At 38.4% G+C, this 18,778-nt stretch overlaps 1 protein-coding gene across 6 annotated transcripts in view; it reads right to left on the bottom strand.

Annotated features, from left to right (window-relative positions):
• MYO1B (myosin IB) overlaps positions 1–18,778 on the bottom strand; it is a 196,825-nt gene that overhangs the window by 40,465 nt on the left and 137,582 nt on the right. For all 6 annotated transcript variants that reach the window (XM_054699949.1, XM_054699950.1, XM_037523727.2 and 3 more), the window contains exons 8-13: positions 12,156–12,254; positions 10,985–11,088; positions 7,521–7,668; positions 7,162–7,280; positions 1,711–1,797; positions 514–579 (exon numbers count right to left, since the gene is read on the bottom strand). In XM_054699949.1, the coding sequence (XP_054555924.1) occupies positions 514–579; positions 1,711–1,797; positions 7,162–7,280; positions 7,521–7,668; positions 10,985–11,088; positions 12,156–12,254 (623 nt within the window). The remainder of the gene's footprint in view (positions 1–513; positions 580–1,710; positions 1,798–7,161; positions 7,281–7,520; positions 7,669–10,984; positions 11,089–12,155; positions 12,255–18,778) is intronic.

The following is an 18,778-nucleotide window of genomic DNA, read 5'->3' as shown; positions in this document are numbered from 1 at the left end:
GAACTCATATTGTAAGATCTGAGCTGGATGAGACCCAACAAACCATCTAATCCCAACCCTCCCCTGAGTCCCACAGAGATGAAGTGACCAGCTCTGGTGTCACCATGGCCAGCATCCAGCTCTCCCATTCCTGGAGTTGTTAAGACACCAGTCTGCCTCTCTTTTCAAACAACCTACCAGTGAGCAAATGATCACAGGTATAATGTCCATTGCTGGAAATTTCACAATAAAAATTTTGAATTTGCAAATTCAAAAGTTATGTATCATTACAAGAAATTCTTTTAAACACCACTGGCTCTAAAATAATGGTTCTCAACATTTAAAAGTGTATGTGCGCGCGCACACACACACACATTTTGTTACATTTGTATAAAACTGATTTGTAGATCCAAATTAAATACAAAAGTACTATAATTATAGTAATTATAGTAAATTTTGTGCACAAAATAATTTCCAGTGGTTTCACATTCATAAAAATCATACAAAAAAAAAAAAAAATAGGGAAAAGCTTACCTCGAAAATCTCAAAGCCATAAATGTCCAAAACACCCATGACCTTCTTTCTCACTTTTGTCTGTGCCTTTAAAGAAGTTTTAAATTGACAGATTAATTTCAGCATAAAATATAAAGCTAAAATCATACCAAAGTACATATTACAAGTTAACTGTGTTTCTTATCTAAGAGAATGACTGAAATCTAGGTTAATTTATTTTTTTAAAAAATTTATTTTTATTTATGCATACAAGAATTGGGGTGTTGCCCAGAGGTGGGGTGGGGTGGGGGAGGATTCACCAGAGACAGAGTGGTGAGCACAACAACCAGATCTACTGAAATATACTGCTGAGGGGAGCAGCGGTGAGACAGGAGAGGTTGGCTGCACCATATGGGTAGCTCCCTGATCAGGGACTGAACTCATGCCGCAGTAGCTGGCAATAGGTTCAGAGCTCTGAGTCTTTAACACCTGTGCCACCAGAGAGGCCCCAGTCTAGGTTATTTTAAATGTGTGAGAAAGCTGCCTCCCCGGTGGCCTAGGGGTTATATCTCTGTGCTATCATTGGTAGGGCCTGAGTTCCAACCCCAGCCAGGGAGCTAACCCACATGGCACAGCAGACCTCTCCTGTCTTGCCCCACTGTTCCCCTCAGCAGTGTATTTCAGTAATTCTGCCTATTCTGTTCCCTACTCTTTCTCCGATGAATCCTCTTACACCCCACATCTCTGGCCCACCGAGTTCTTCTATACTACAAAAAAGAGTATGTGAGATAGGATATTAGCATAGAATCTTTCAGAATTTTTAATTATAGGTGCTACTTAAAAAGGGCATTTATGGTCCTTATTAATATTAAAAAAGATCACTGGTAAGATCTTTCATATCACCTTGTCCAAGGCCTCATTTTACGGAAGAATGTATTAGTAGCTAGAGATGCCAAATGACCTTTTTAGCCACTTGTGTATAACTTAATTAGTGGACGAGACACAAGCAGGTCCTGGGACATTGATACTCAAGTAACTTTGCAGAGACTACTTGGTGTTCCCTTGAGACTTCTCATAGTAACACATGGCAAATAAAACAGAATTCCTCATAGATCTCAATCCTATGCTTTTTAGCAAATAATCTTTTATAAGTGCTCATCGATAATCTGATTATAAAATTAAATAATCTTCAATTCAATGTTTATATGCTGAATACCATTTGCTACAACTGGTTTATACCTTAATGCTTTCATTGATTCGATTCACCAACCATGAAAACAGCCTGCTGTAGAGGTTTTTAGCCAGAGCATCCCGGGCATAATAAGCCTATTAAAAAGAAAAAGAAAACGAAAAACTTAATACTCACTTTTACCACAATGCTTAATTCCCATAGAATGAAGATGTTTTAAAAAATATTTAAAGCTCTTTTATTTCAAATTTCCTTCCCAAGCCAGTTTTTATTATACTCTGGATGAACAGCCAACGTGTTAAGAGAATCTGGCAAATTGTTTATATCCAGATATTATATTTTTTTACATCCCAGGAAACTAATTCTAAATACTATAAAAGTTTTCCCCACAAAGATACTCATCTCAATGTTATAGAACAAAGAAAAATCAGAGGTAATTTAGAAGTTGAACAATAAGGCAACAGTAAAACAAATACCCATCAAAGAGAAGTTCTACAGTCATCACAGAAAGATTGTTATGATAATTAGGTAATGAAATAAAAAAATGTTTATGCATTTTGTGAAAATAAGAAATTGTCAACTATTTCTTAAAGCTCTACCCATAAAGAAATACATTAAAATGGCTTCATTCAATATTTTGAATATTTTTTAAAATTTCCCATAATCAATGAGCATTGTAACAATATGTTGTATAATAAAAATGAAACTATTTTCATTTGCTTCTTTATTTGAAAGCTGTTAGAGCTACTTGAAAAAGCAGAAGACACACATATTTCTATGACCTTGCCATAGAATCCAAAGGTTTGAGAAAGTTACGTTTGCTTGGAAGAACCTAACAGTCTTTAAATATTCTGGGAACAGAGAGTGGAAGAACCAAGTACACAGGAGACATGTAACACCAGTGTTCATAAAGAAGAACCTGTCAGCAATCTAGGAAGGAGTAGGCCTCATGAGAGAAAGAAGCTAGAGGTTTTGCTGCTGCTTTTAACACACTGGCCACACAAAGTGAAAGTTGGGTCTTACTGTGAAAAAGCAAGCCGCTACATTTCTATTTTCTAAAGAATACCACTCATTAGACCACATGGGAAAGTCTTCCCAAATGACATGTAACATATTGCAGCTGCACCTTGATCCTTCACCTGATAGTACTGTGCTAACCTCAAACCTTTCTCCCTGTCTCAGGCAGCTAATCCAATCACAGGAAGACTATCCACCTAGAAGTTGGATAGTCTTAAAAAATTAAATAAATAAAGCCCAACTGTATAATGCTGTGTTAAAAAACAAGGGGTGGGTTATAATTCCATAGCAGAAGTGGCAGGTGAGAAACACATTTAAAATGCTAAAACATTTTAAACATGCATTTAAAATGCCTGGTGGCACAAGGGGTTAAGCACCGCACTATGAAACAATTCCCAGCCTCTACAGTTCTATCCTGGGCCAGGGAGAAACCCACATGGTGTAACAGACCTCTCCTGTCTCACCCGCTGGTCCCCTCAGCAGTGTACTTCGGACCATCTGCCTGTTCTGTTCCCCACTCTGTCTCTGGTGAATCCTTTCACTCCCCGCATAACTGGCCTATACCCCAGCTCTTGTATGCATAAACAAATAAATCTTTCTAAAAAATCTTTCTAAAACAAAAAAGTCTGGCTTTAAATGTGTGCCCCTTTCTCAACAGCCTACCTTCTTGTTTTCACTTTTTTAAGATAGATAATTTCACTGCCTAGAAAAGAGTCTGGCTATATTTATACTATTACTTTTCCTTTTTTCCTCTACTACTACCTCATGGGCCTAATAATTCTCTCCTATATGATTCTTTCTCAGTCCTTTTCCCCTTGTCTTCTTGAAAGTCAAGTTATCTCAAGACACCACATAATCTTATTTACAAATAGATCCTTTTTCATTGTAATATCCAGCTTTTTTGTCGCATGCTATCACTTCCAACAAGCCACCACTTCAATATGTAACTGAATTAATGGGGACAACTTACTCTGGTTAAATCTCTCAATATTTTTTAAAATATAATCAAAGGCAGTATTATTATTCTTTGCTTCCTTCAAAAAAATATTCCAGGGAGTCTTAAACTTAAATGCTTCCAGGGATTGCATGGTAGAAAGAAAAGGGAAGTAATGAGATCTTCAGGGGCTGGAGGAAAGCATTTCAGGTTAAGGGCACTCAAATTCAAAATTTACAAAGAAAGCCAAAAAAACAAACTAAAACACTACTCTTTCATCCAATAAAATGTGCCTACTGAGCTATATCTGGCCCCAGGGGCTGCCAATTTACCACCTCTGGTTTCAGTTTGATTCAGGCCAGCTAATCTCCATAACAATATCTTCCTAAGTAAGGGAAGGAAGACTTATTCCCTTTTAAGGATCACTGTAAAGTGTAGAAATGAGAAGACACCAAGCACACTCATTCACCATCACAGATTCAATGAAAAATGCTCACTGTACTTTGAATCCCATTAAGGAATCTGCCTCAGAGATGATTGGGGTCAAGCAAGGTCAGAGCAGTATGTCAGCCAAGGTGGAGACACAGAGACCCATGGACTCAGGGTCCACCCTATGCGGGCACACAGTACAGCAGGGAGATGAGTGAGGCTTGAGTGAGGTGAGCACAGGGCAGGTCAACTTGGAGCAGAAAAGGGAGCACAGAGAGAGGGAAGAATCAGGGGGGCTATGTGATCAAGAAAGCCTCTGGATGAAGTGCAACTAGATGGGCCATTCAGACAAGCAGAAGGAACAAGCAGTGACATCTGGGGTGAAAGACAAACAGAAGCAAAGGCACCAGGCAAAAATAAGTATGGTATTTAGTAAAATAAGATAAGCTGGTAGGGTCGGATTACAGGGGGCTGTGGATGCCAAGGAGAGTATGTGGTAGAGGCTGAATGCTAACTCTGTCTTGAGTTTCCATTATTTCAATATGAGTCATCATATCTGGGGAAAGATCTAAAATGCCTTGGGGAAAATGAGGCATGGGGCAATAAAAAATGATAATGGGGCTGAAGAATTGAAACTATAAAAAACAAAGGTAATAAATCACTTCTCACTGGAATCAAAACCTTCTAAGAAATAAGATCAGTAGGAACAAACAGAAACAAAAAAAAAGCTTAACTAAAGAGTTGACAATTGAGCACATATCAAGCCAAATTCTTTTATGCCAAAGGTGGAAGGAATATGGAAAACTTTTGCCCAGTGATGCAAGGTGATTCACAACTGGGCAACTGGGCCTGGCTTTTGTAGGGGATAATTAAAAAGCAAGAGTAAAACACAACAAAAACCCAGACCAAAATATATCCACATATATGTATGTATAAAAGGTCATTCTTACGTAACGTTTTTTTGCATCATATCATTATATACTTATCAGTCCCCACTCTGGTTACTGAAAACAGCTAAATTCAGTGTGGCATTCAGTATAAAGTGGTTCTCAAAACATGGCCCCTGAATCAGCAGCAGCAGCAGCAGCTCAGCACTTCTGAACTTGTTAGCAACACAATTACTTGAAGTCTCCTGTCTACTGAATCAATGTGCGGGTGCGGCCTGCAAACCATTTTTGACAAGCCCTCCTGGAAATTCTGATACACACTCAAGTTTGAGAACTATTTCTGTAGAGACTCCACTAACCTTTGCAACCTATTGCTTGAATTCTCTTCAATATCCAAAATCATAGATAAGCTTGATCAACCTTTTTCCTGAGGTCCTCCAAACATGACCTTCTCACCGTTTTCTTTTGAAATGCCCCCTCAAACATGCTTTATAAATACAAGTTCTTCAAGACTGGCCCAGAAACCATTCTCCATGAAGTATTCCTTAATCCCTTACCTCCCTACTGTGCTCTACAAAGGGGACTTTTGCTGAGCAAGCTCTCAGTAAAACTTCTTGATTAGGTAAGGTGCTCACCATCACAATGAATTAGTAAATTAATCTGGACAGATATGATGACAGAAATAGTGATTTAGGAAGGACACAACAGCTACAGCTAACAGGATTGCTACAAAGCAAATTTACTTATATGTAGTCACAACATTTTCCATAGTCAAAACAGCTCACCAAAATTAAGAAATCAATGTTGAAAGAGAGCTAGACATGACATTCTTGGGTTAGTAGGAAAAACAAGTTAGGAGCAACATAAAATGAAATCCATCCTTCTGTCTCACAGGTGCTTAAGGCAGCTTAGAAGGATGAGAATACAGAAGGCAAAGCAGACCTGAGTATGACAAGTCCTGAATTGGTCATTTCATTCTAGCTCAGATCAGCACTGACTGGTGATAAAAAGACCAAGTCATAGAGCAAAGGGCTTACATTGAAAGAGACTCTGGTATCTGCCTGTTAGACTCATTTTCACATTTTCACACACTCAGGAATCCATTCACTCAGTATGCATTTAAGTTGAATCAAAGTAAACAAGATGTAGCAACTCAAATTTGTGTCTTAGAAAGACATCACTGGCCTCACTGTAAAGGGTACAATAAGCAAGGCAGGGAGGCACCATGGCCATCCGACCACAGCTGACTTGTCCCACAGTTTTCTCCAAATAAGTAAATCGTTTTTCCAGGTTTGTGGGCCAAAAATATTGGGAGTCATCCTTGACTCCTTTCTCTCATTCTGTGTATCAAGCCGTCAGCAAATCCTGTCATCCCTACCTTCAAAATACATCTAGATGTCACTGTTTCTCATTCTTTTGCTATCACCTAGTCAAGCCACCATCCTCTCTGGGTTAGCAGACAACTCCTCGAAGCACCTGCACTATCAGCTGAATTGCTGTGTCCCCCTCAAAACCAGTACTTTGAACCCTAATTGCCAATGTGATAGATTTGGAGATATGGTTGTTAGGTAATTTGGCTTAGATGCAGCCATGAGAGTGGAGTCCCATGATGGACAAGCACCCTTATAAGGGCAAAAAGACACCACAGCATGTTTCTCCCCCTCTTCTCTCTCTGCTACGTGAAGATACAGCAAGAGGTCCTGCCCCAAGACCCTGAGCACCATCAGACTCTAGCCTTTAAAACTGTGGGAAATAAATGTTTTTCATTAAAGCCACCGGTCTGTGGTACTGTATCACACAGCTGCCTGAAATCTGACTCGGCTCTCCCTATCGCGGCCAGAAGGACCCTTTGAGATACAAGGCAGATCATGCCACGTGGGCTCAAAACTCTCCAGGCATTTTCCATCTCCCTCATTTCCCATCCCCTGGATGGGATCTTCCTTTTCTGCTCTATTATTCCTCTGTCTGCAGTACTGACCACCTGCTGGTTACTATATAGACTTACTTGTTAGTCTACTGACCATTGTCCGACTTCTCCTCCTACCAGAGTATGAAACTCCATGAGGGCAGGGTCATCCTGTTTAGCTCACTGCTGTGCTGCACCCCTTTTCCTCCCACCCCAATGATGCCTAGAATACGGTATGACAGTTGACAGTCTACAAAATGAAATATTTTCACATATAAAATGACCACAGACTTTCAAAACTCACCTCTGGACATTATGTTTCACCCACCTGAGCCACATTTAGGGTAGTTGAAACCTTCTCTTGTTTGGCCTCAACTGTTCGGAAACTGAATGCTCGTTCTAGAACGGACTGATCAATGCCAGTCAACTCACAAATTTCTTTTAGTTCTGTTATGGGAGGGGAGACACAAGAGATAATAATCACTGTCAAGACTTAGGGTGTTCTTTTAAATTACATTCAAACAGAAGAGTGTAAAATAAGCCAAAGACTTAAAACTTAAGCTGCTCAGTTTCACTAGAAAGTTTTTTCAAACTAACAATAACCAAAAAGTTTTATTTTCGAGATTAAAGTCTGGGCAGACGTTCAAAGAAAGCTTGCTAAACAAAGTTGATTTTCCACTGACTTACCATTTTTATCTTTGATTTTGCTTTCATCTAAACCATTCACTCGAGATTCAGGCTTGAACTCAATGTTGCCCAGTTTCAACACTGCTGCCACCACCTCCAACACAGATTCAGCTTCATGATCCATAAAACCTACAATCTGCATGGCATTCTGGGAGGGGGTAAAAAAAAAAAAAAAAAAAGCTCGTGTTTTCTTTCTGTAGTTCTTTATTATTTTTTAATATTTATTTTAGCCCTAGGGTACCCCAAGCACTATGGCAAAAGGCGGCATGCAAAGGGAGGGTAGAAGGAAAAAGATGAGAGATGAGCTGTGGGTTCCCAGCTTCACTTCAACCACAGCAGCTCAGTCTATTATACATTTCTCTTTTTTAATACTAGGGTCCCATTGCTAGGAACAAAATTAAACAAACAAAAAGCATTTGCCATCCCTACCAAAAAATCCTTGTTTATTTTACATAAAAATTGTGGCTTGCCAAGGTGATATACAAGGAACATTTGTTCAGTAATAAATTTTTGAGTGCCAACAATGTTTCAGGCAAGGAAATTTAACAGAAGTAGTCTTGAACTCTGATCTTAAAAATATGTCCAGGAATCAACAGGCTTTCCAGATGAGGAATTTACATAGTTTTCTTAAAAAATGATATATTCTATTCTTTTTGAGACTACTGCAACTTATTTTATTTTTTACTGATTTATTTTTAGTGACTAAGTTATCTAGTAATGGGAATAATGTAAGTTTTTCTCATATGTTTTGCACAAACATATACAAAATTACAGAAAACAGGAAAAGAATCCTAGGTCATTTTCACTCACCCTCAAAGATTAACTGATGCCAGTCTTATTTCATCTTTAATCTGGCCTACCCTCCTTCCTAACTACCACAGTTGCCTCATTTGGAAGTAAATCCCCATTACACTATCATGTCCTAATAGGAGTAATTTTCAGAGTACTAAATAAAATTAGAACACATATTATTTTATTTTATTTAGGTTTCTTCTTACATGATGTTTATTATGTTAGGACTTCTAACAAAAGTGGTTTTTGGTAAACACAATTTTAAAAAACACCCAGTTTTTCATTATTTGAATCTATTTTATGCAATCTATTGATTTTGGATAACAGTGTGCTTTATCTTTTTGTAAATCAGATGAAGGAAAGCTGTGTCTGCGCATGCCTCCATTTTGCATGTTCATAATCTCATGCAGTATTATTCTCCTCTTATTCCATAAAAAAAATTTATCAACCTCTTCTACATACAGTGGTAGCTGAATTTTCTCTCTTTACAGATCATTTTTGTGATTGAGAAAGCCACTCATTTTCTAAATTTTTTCCATTGCTAGAAATTATTATGCAATTGATTCAGTTTTAATACTCTGTGTATATTTTAAATACTGACAAAGAGAGAACAACAGCTATTGTAAATTAAAACATGGTTCTAATTAGTTAATGACATTTTATGGGATATCTTACTTTTTAATTATTTTTTTAATTTTATGTTTTTTACATCATTTTTGCATAATGTATACATTTTTATCTTGGTTATAGTCCCCATACAATTCCCACCCCCACCCTTGTTTTGATCCTACTCCCCCCCCCATAGTGTGTCTCTGGTTTATAGTTGCTTGTTGATTTTGATTTTTACTTTATTATAATTAGTCTTTTTCCTGGCCCCTTATTTAGGTTTTCTAAAATCCTGCTATGAGTGAGACCATCCGGTATTTTTCTTTCTCTTTCTGGCTTATTTCGCTGAGCATGATCCCTTCTAGCTCCATCCACATTGCTGCAAATTGCATGAGTTTATCTTTTTGACTGCTGAGTAATATTCCATTGTGTATATGTACCACATCTTCTTGATCCAGTCATCTATTTTTGGGCATTTGGGTTGTTTCCATAGCTTAGCTATTGTAAATAGTGCTGCTATAAACATAGGGGGTGCAGGTGCCCTTTTGAATTAATGTTTCTGTGTCCTTTGGGTAAATACCTAGGAGTGGAATTGCTGGATCATATGGACGGTTGAGGACTCTCCACACAGCTTTCCATAGTGGTTAGACCAGTTTGCACTCCCACCAGCAGTACAGGAGAGTTCCTTTTTCTCCACATCCTCGCCAACATTTGTTGTTGCTAGTTTTTTTAACATGTGCCATTCTCACTGGTATAAGATGGTATCTCATTGTAGTTCTCATTTGCATTTCCCTGATTACAAGTGATGTTGAACATTTTTTTCGTATGCCTGTTGGCCATTTGGAGAAGTTTTTTTTGTGATCAGTCCTTTATCACGAGTGTTGTGTGCAAAAATTTTCTCTCAGTCGGTGGAGTGTCTCTTTGTTTTGGTTGCTGTCTCTTTTGCTGTACAGAAGCGCTTTAATTTGATGTAGTCCCAGCTGTTTATCTTTGCCTTCACTATCACTGCTTTGGGTGATGTGTCTTTAAAGATGTTACTGAGGTGTATGTCATGTAGTGTTTTGCCTATATTTCCTTCTATATATTTTATGGTTTCAGGTCTTATGTCTAGTTCTTTAATCCATTTTGAGTTGGTTATTGTGCAAAGTGTGAGGTAGTAGTCAAGCTTCATTCTTTTGCATGCAGCAACCCAGTTTTCCCACCACCATTTATTGAACAAACTTTCTTTGCTCCATTGCATATTCTTTGCTCCTTTGTCAAAGATTAGTTGACTGTAAATCTGTGGGTTTATTTCTGGATTTTCTATTCAGTTCCATTGGTCCATGTGTCTCCTCTTGTTCCAGTACCAAGCAGTTTTGATTATTATAGCTTTGTAGTATAGTTAGAAGTCTGGGAGTGTGATACCTCCATTCCCTTTTTTTAGGAGAGCTTTGGCTATTTGGGGTTTTTGGTGGCTCCATATGAATTTCATCAATATTTATTCTATTTCTTTGAAGACTATCATTGATATTTTTATTGGAATACCATTGAATCTGTAAATTGCTTTTGGTAGGATGGCCATTTTGATAAAGAACATATATTATTTTAAATAATTTTCTAATGAACATGGAAATGTCAGTCATTCTGATTTACATAAAATTTTTGAATACTTGATAACATGATTTTCTGTCTCAAAAATAGTTTTAGCATTTTTGACTTAGGATCCTAGGATTGTTTTCATACTTTGAAATTAACTACTGAGCTATGGCTATGAAAATATTTGGAATTTAAACACAACATAAAACAAGTCAAACCACAAGATAATATAAAAAACCTTCTTTTGATAAATAACAAAATTGCATGCTCCAGTAAAACATAACCTGCGCAATATTGTATGACTTTTGAGGTTGTAAAAACTCAAACTCATAAAGATGCAGTAAGTTCTCGTAAACTTCTAAAACCTTAGGAAACATGACTTACACATTTAAGAAAACCGAAACTGTTACTAATTCCAGTTGAGTAATAATACATTTATACATAATAAATACATTTATTACATTTTGGAGTAATAAAAGATTACACCTTACCCTAACAGTTCTGAAATTTGCTGCATCATCCACACCATTAACTTTTGCAGAGTCCAGACTCAAGTAGTTATATCTGCTGAAATCCCGCTCAAGTTTAAGTTTATCTGTTGAATCACACACACACACACATAAGATAAGGTAGTTCAATAAATCTATTCATCTTTATTACTTCATTCATTAGTTCTTCAGATAATAATATTTTCATCTATGTTTTAAATTAATAGAATAAAAATTGATGGTCGAATAACAATAATAGCATTTTTCTAATACCAGCATTTCCAACATTATACATATCTCAAACTGGTTTTGTTTTTTACATTTATTCTTACTGGGTATAAGGGCCTTACATTTTTCATTGTAACATATGATGTTTGCCTCATGATTCCCTCTCCTAGACATTTGGGTCCTCTTTAGTTTGTATCAAATACAGGGCAGTGATAAATGTCTTCACACAAAATGTTTTTTTGGACTCTTTTGAGTTAGTTCATTAGGATATATTAAAAAAAAAAGGTGTGCCTGGGTGGGAGACTGATCATTTGATGACACCCACAAGCTTAAAGTAGAATAGTGCCTAAAAACTCTGCCAGCTCTATCCTTCCCTTTAACTAACTTTTACTCTGTAGTGAGTACTTCAGTGCTGTTTTAATTTACACATGACTATTAATGAATGATTTTTTCCCCAAGTGTGGGTGACTATCCATAGCTATGGGATCCTATCTTTATGGACTTTTATTAATTCTCTAAATATCCAAAAGGCCAGATTTTTATCCCTTGCATTAGTTGCAAATGCCTTCCCTTTATTTTTAAATAAACAGAAAACAGAGCAATCTGTTTTCATATCAATTGGAGTCAGCTACTGCTTCCTGCTCATTTCTCCGTCCCAAGTGCAGTAATTGTATTCCTCCATTTTATTCTCTGAATTATGACTGGCTCCTCCCCCATATTCAGTACTTTCAGTAGGACATCTGAGATCCAGGGCACAGGATCTGCTGGGTACTAGGACAGGGATCAAACGAATGCTGTGGTGGAGAGAAGCAAACACACCACACTCTTTACTTCAACCAGAATCACAAAAAATTTAAGAAGGGAGAACAGCATTTAGGACACTTTTTCAAAAAAATGCATTGGAAAACGCTGACATTAAAATTAAAACACAGAAATAGGGACTCACTGAGGAGCTCTTCAGAGGCACCAGAGAGCAGCTGATAGAACACATGGAAGTTTCTTTCACCCCTTGGCTGCTTAACAACTCGTGATTTCTCTAACAGATCTAAAGAGAAAAAGAGTCAAGTCATAGTAGTATATCAATTTTGCCTTCAAAGTCACTATACTTGCTTTTTTTCTCCCTTTCTTTTTCATTTTCTGCTTTGTATTAATAAAGTAAAGAAGCTACATTTTAAGTTGTACTTTGAGACACAAGCACAACTATAAATAAAATAACCAATTAACATATCAGGGTCTTTTTAAACAACAAGTCATATTCAACAAGCTGATCAAAGACAGCACAGATTTTATATTAATATTCTCTTGGTTTTATATATTAATAAACACTGATTTATTGACATATTAATAAAGTATATTATGTATTAATATAATATATATTATAATATATTATATATTGGTTTTACATAACACATGATGACATTAAGTTCATCAAAGTGCAACATAAAAACCTAAACAATAAAATGGAACCACCCAGTTACAAATCCACTTAATTATAATGACTAGTAAGTATTTTTGAAGTATTATTATATGACTTATAGACATTTGTCTTATTGAATCTTCCCAAACACTTTATAAGGTATCATTTCACAGATGAAAAAATTGACAGTACAAGAGTTTAAGTAGCATTTGAACTCTGGCCCTAGTGCAGACCCCACCTCATATCCATACACCCTGCTACCTGGAATAGGTAAAGCAGATTTCTTGATATCTTGAAGAGTTAAAGAATGAAAGGTGATTTTCATTAAATGCAACTGGGTGTTATTTGAAGTATACTTTCACTGATTCCAGATAACTTTTCATCTTGTAAATTTGATGTCTTGATGTTTTCAAATTTTCATCCAGAAATGGAAAGAAGGAAAGGAGGGAGGGCTTAAGGGAGGGTGAAAAAGGAACGAAAAAGAAAGGAAGGATGGATGGAAGGAAGGAAGAAAGAGAGAGAAAACCGGTTAACCAGAAAGGAGACACGGAAGCAGGAGGCAGTATACAGGGGAAGGCAAAGTACAGTGGCAGAGAGGACTCCTGCCTGGAGTCCAGCTTATCACGACCAATCATAAAAGAGGATCTGCATTTTGCAGGCAAAGACCTACAAAGTTATAAAATTCCAAATGAGTGATACCATTTTTTAAGCAATAATTCTAGAGGGGAGACACCTTTGATTGCCAGTTAGATTAAAATCTAATAAACATGATTTAAAAATGTGTAAGAAAAAGAAGTGCAGTTTCTTTTAAGAAATGGTCCTTGAACTTATTCATTTGTATTTCTGGCATCCACACCTACATCTGAGGAGGAGCCCAGTTCAAGAGTGTCTATTGGAGGAATGAGAAAGTCCTAGGGTGCTCCAAATACATGAGGACGTGTGTAAGAATGGAGAGATGGGGTGCAAGGAAACACAGGTAAATCAACTAAAAGTAAATACAAAAATGACTAGGAGCAGGACGCTGTGTAGTTTTAATTTTCATCTCCAGCTCTCATTTAATTTAGATGATCACCCTCAAATCACACATAGGGATTAATGAAGATTTCACATTTAGAAATAAAAGAAAGAAAACTGAAATTGACAAGTACAAATGAGACAAAATTTAGAAAGGAAAAGATTGTGTAATATCCACTCATCTCTAAGGAGTGAACATTTTAGTCAGTTAATAAGTGAATATCCACATTGAGAGCAGAAGGCAGATAAACTGGGAAGGGTAAAAATGCAGTATTTTTACCTATCATGTAATCAAGCTCCTAAGAACACTAGGTGTTCTAGATAAAAGAGTCCATAAGGCTTGTGCAGATTCTTCATTGAGAAACTAGTCCTTAGAGGAAATTTCTTATCTATGATGCTTATTGGACTACATGAAAAATACAAACAAGTGCTATAGTTTACATCACCTATTCATGCACAAATTTCTTCAATACCTGACTTACTGCTCACCCCCTAGGTGCCAGGATCCCAGCACCTATTGCACAGGTGAGACCTTCCTTTTGGCAACAAGCATCATGTGCTCTGATCATTCCCTCCACCCAAACCAAAAGCACCAGCTTTCTCCAGGATGGGATGCCAAGCCCCTGTGAGACAGGAGGAGGGGCAGAGAAGGTGGAGTGACCATGTATCTGGCGTTTACAAAAACCCACCACCCCTGCTCCAGCTCTTCTGACAGCCAAGAATTTCTTCACACCTCGCCAACGTCAGCTGCCTGCTGCCCTCTCAGCGAAGTGGCACCTTAATAACGATGCCAAACAATTGTTCAGCAGCCCTTATCCAACACATGACAACAAGCAAACCATGCTACTTCAAGACACAAAACAATACCTTTAAAGTCTGTGACAAGGTCACGTGGTGCAACAGTAAAATGCTGGGCAATCTTAACAGTTTGGTACTTTTTTGAGCAAATGCTCACAAGAATATAAAAAAAGCAAGACTCTTAGACTCAGCAGACAGCAGCTACCAAGTGAAAGAAAATATGCTTGTGCACTGTGAAAGGATGTTGACCAATGCACTTTCTGAAACACACACATCAAGAGGATTAGTGATGGCTTTAACATTCAAATATGAAAGATAAGCGTGTTTAAAAGGAAAGGTGCAAGAGGAAAGTGGAGAGGGAATTTTCACTGACTCCACTATGTTTTCATTTGCTGCCCCACTCAACCCTGCACATTTCCACTCAGGCTGGTTTGATAACCCTTACTATATAGGTGAGGAAATAAGGCTGGCATTGTATTTGTTACTGAGCCAAGGAGTTAGAATTCAAAGCTTTAGACATTGACTAAGACATCAGGCTTCTGCTCTATACTTTTCCAGCAAAATCCATAAACACTTGGCAATGGCATACTATACATAAAATCTATCACTTCACCTAAGTAACTCAGTCACAAAATGAGGACCCTTTGATTACAAAGCAGTTGAAGGTTTTACCACTTAAAGGGCTTATACTCTATTACCCCAGAGCCTCCTCATTCTTTATGGCTTTTCTTCTAAGTTATAAGCTTCTAGGTAGAAAAGTAATCAGGAAAAATGTTTGCCCCCAAATAATTTACTATGTTTGAAACTATTCCCTATGGTAATTTTTTTTTTAAATATTTATTTTTATTTATTTATTTACACAAGCACTGGGTACAGTCAGAAGTGGGGGAGGGTGAGAGAATTCACCAGAGCCAGAGCGGGGAGCAGAGCAGGCAGAAGGACCGAAGCACACTGCTGAGGGGAGCAGCGGGCGGCAGGAGAGGTCTGCGCGCCATGTGGGACCCTCCTCCGGTGGCCCGGGAGCAGTCGGGGATCCAACCGGCACTGCAGAGGCTGTGGGCAGCCTCGCAACCCAGCGCTCAACCCCTGCGCCACCAGGGAGGCCCTCCCTATGGTAATTTTTTAACGTGCAGTGCCAACAAAATCTAACAGTATGAAGCCATATGAAATAATTACTCAAAGTACAGAACATAAATTCAATTCACTATAAGGATTCGCCACCTAACCATTTTAATTTACTGAAATGCCTCCCTGCGTTAAGTGAAGCATAATAGCATAACCGCTTCTGCTTTAGATACTTCTCACCGCTGAATGAGGCTCTACTAACAAGATTTAATAAGGAAGAGCACAGGAGGGCCTCCCTGGTGGCACAAGGGGTTAAGCACCGCACTATGAAGCAATCCGCAGCCTTTGCAGCATGAGTTCGATCCCCGGCCAGCCAGGGAGCAGCCCACATGGTGAAGCAGACCTCTCCTGGCTCGCCCGCTGTTCCCCTCAGCAGTGTATTTTGGTCAGTCTGCCTGTTCAGCTCCCCGCTCTGTCTCTGGTGAAACCTCTCGCCTCCCTGCATCTCTGGCCTGCACCCCAGCTCTTGTATGCATAGGTGAATAAATCTTAAAAAAAAAAAAAAGAACAGCACACGAGGGGCCAGATATTCAATAGAAAAGAGAAAATAAGACTCTCAAAGTGGTCCAATGCAGCTATACTCCTTTCTCAAGATATAAACTGAGATTTGTATTAAATTAAATGTTGGTTTTTTTTTTGTTTTTTTTTTTAGATTTATTTATTTATTTATACAAGCACTGGGTACAGTCAGAAGCGTGGGAGGGTGAGAGAATTCACCAGAGCCAGAGCAGGGAGCAGAGCAGGCAGAAGGACCAAAGTACACTGCTGAGGGGAGCAGCGGGCGGCAGGAGAGGTCTGCGCGCCATGTGGGACCCTCCTCTGGTGGCTGGGGAGCAGCCGGGTTACGAACCGGCGCCGCAGAGGCTGCGGGCAGCTTCGCAACCCAGCACTCAACCGCTGCGCCACGGGGGAGGCCCTAAATTAAATGTTGTTTTAAGGGAAGAGATAAATGTTGTAAGGCACTTTAAATGGGAAAATCAACAGAGAGAGACAAAGAAACTCTGGAATCAGAACTCCCCACCACCTGACTATTAATGGAATCAGGCCATGATCTAGGAGCTCTTTTGTTTTGACTAATTACCAGCTATCCCACAGCATGGCCTGTGGTAGGACGACATATCTGTGGCACAAGATATGAAATAAGTAAAATGTCCATGTTTGCACCTGCTGGAGAAGGAAGCTTTTTAATATGAAAAGGAAGAAAAGGACACGTGGTTGGGTGGAGAAAAAAGCAGTGTTATGTTCAAACACAACAGATGAAGGACTAGATATGTTCAAAGTTCCTTTATTTTATGTATATTGATTCTTCCTGAAAAAGGAAATGGTCTCAGATCTTGACTAAGGAGTAAGAAGGACTCAACTTCATCTTACTTTGCCAGTAAATCCAGAATGAAAGTGAAACCTGTGATGCAGAACTCAGACCAAGAACCTGCAGACCCTGCGCGGCTCTCCAACTGCTCAAAGACAAACACTACCAAAAACTGCTTGACTGACATGTATGTGCTTTTAACTGAGTTATGTCCCTCTGTTAATGCAAAAGGACACGTCGCACAACAACTGTGTGCCTGCAATCTATTAATATAATTTATCTGCCTCTTGCCTCCATTGTCGTCTCTAACCATCCCTGGAAAAAAAAAAGTGTCAAACAACCAGTGAGTTACTGGCCATAACTAATAGATGGTAGTTTCAGTGGAAAATTCTGATTATGAATTTATATTTGCTCAGCTATTAGGATATATATTTTAAAATCAACTCCATACTTTTTTTTCTGGAAACAGCAGAGCATTAATGACAAATTTGAAAGTAAGAAATGGGATGAGTGACTTTTTTACAAATTGCTCATGGTGTGTGAGTTACAGTAAGGGAACCACAGGGCTGGTGGCCTAGGTCTCAACACGCATCTTCACCAACCTGCAGCCTTTCAGGGATGGAAGACATCTGGGACGCCAGGCCATTTCAATTTTCCCCTTGCCTCCTGCCAACATGGTAGCATTTAAATTTTTAAGAAATCAGCTTAAAGTTTTGACACACGCAGGAGAAGGTGTGAATGGGTTTTGGTATTTGCCTATGACAAGTTAACTTGGGCTTTAAAACACTAAGAAAACTTGGCTTATATTCTAACTAACTATTGTTTTTTTATTAGGATCTGGTTACATATTGTTTGTGTGTGTGCATGTGTGTGCATTTTCACACATGCACACTGGTTTCTAATACTCTTTAATTGAAAATTTACCCATGAGTGTATCTGAATCTACAATTCCATATCCAACCCTGAAATAAAATTAATGAAATATCTAGTCCATAACATTTTATCTGTCTTATACAATCTAAGGTATGTAACTTACATTCTATCTTGTACATTCAAATCTAATAAAAACAGATTGTTCCTTAATCTGAATTTAGATATTTGAGTATTGCCTTCTTCTTTGCCTGTAGTCTTGTTTCATGATAGTCTATTTTGCTAGTAAACATTTTTGTCAAAGAATGAACACCACAGAAAAATTGAAACTAAGGAGTATGTTCACTTTTACATAAAGTCTTCCATTCGAGTGACAAAATATCTCTTTGAAATTTCACTTTTATTTCTACAGATACTTCACAACCAATAGTAAGATATTTCTGTCACTTTAGGAACTTTATCAGACTGTTAAAAAAAACAACAAAACACTCCAGCCTTGTATTATAAAAGCAGGTAATGTCTTGTCTCAGTTTCTGAATTTTGACCCCACAGCAGACAAATTAAAAACACATTGTCTACTGGGCCTCCCCAGTGGCGCAGCGGTTGAGCGCTGGGTTGTGAAGCTGCCCGCGGCCTCTGCAGCACCGGTTCGATCCCCGGCTGCTCCCCGGCCGCCGGAGGAGGGTCCCGCATGGCGCGCAGACCTCTCCTGCCGCCCGCTGCTCCCCTCAGCAGTGTACTTTGGTCCTTCTGCCTGCTCTGCTCCCTGCTCTGGCTCTGGTGAATTCTCTCACCCTCCCGCGCTTCTGACTGTACCCAGTGCATGTATACACAAACAAACAAATAAATAAATAAAACATGCCTCTATTAAAAAAAAAAATTAAAAAAAAAAAAAAAACACATAGTCTACTGATGAATATTCACGAGCCATTGGGAACTGACTCATGTATAGGCAACCTCCAATTCCATCTCAATGTGTACATTCCAGAAACAAAACAGATGAGCATTTTTGTTAGAAAATACTATAGGAGGTAGC

This window comes from Talpa occidentalis, unplaced genomic scaffold, assembly GCF_014898055.3.
Source record: "Talpa occidentalis isolate TD23 unplaced genomic scaffold, MPIMG_talOcc4v2.1 talOcc4.3, whole genome shotgun sequence".
Classification (NCBI taxonomy): domain Eukaryota; kingdom Metazoa; phylum Chordata; class Mammalia; order Eulipotyphla; family Talpidae; genus Talpa; species Talpa occidentalis.
This window is presented reverse-complemented; position numbering and strand designations above follow the sequence as displayed.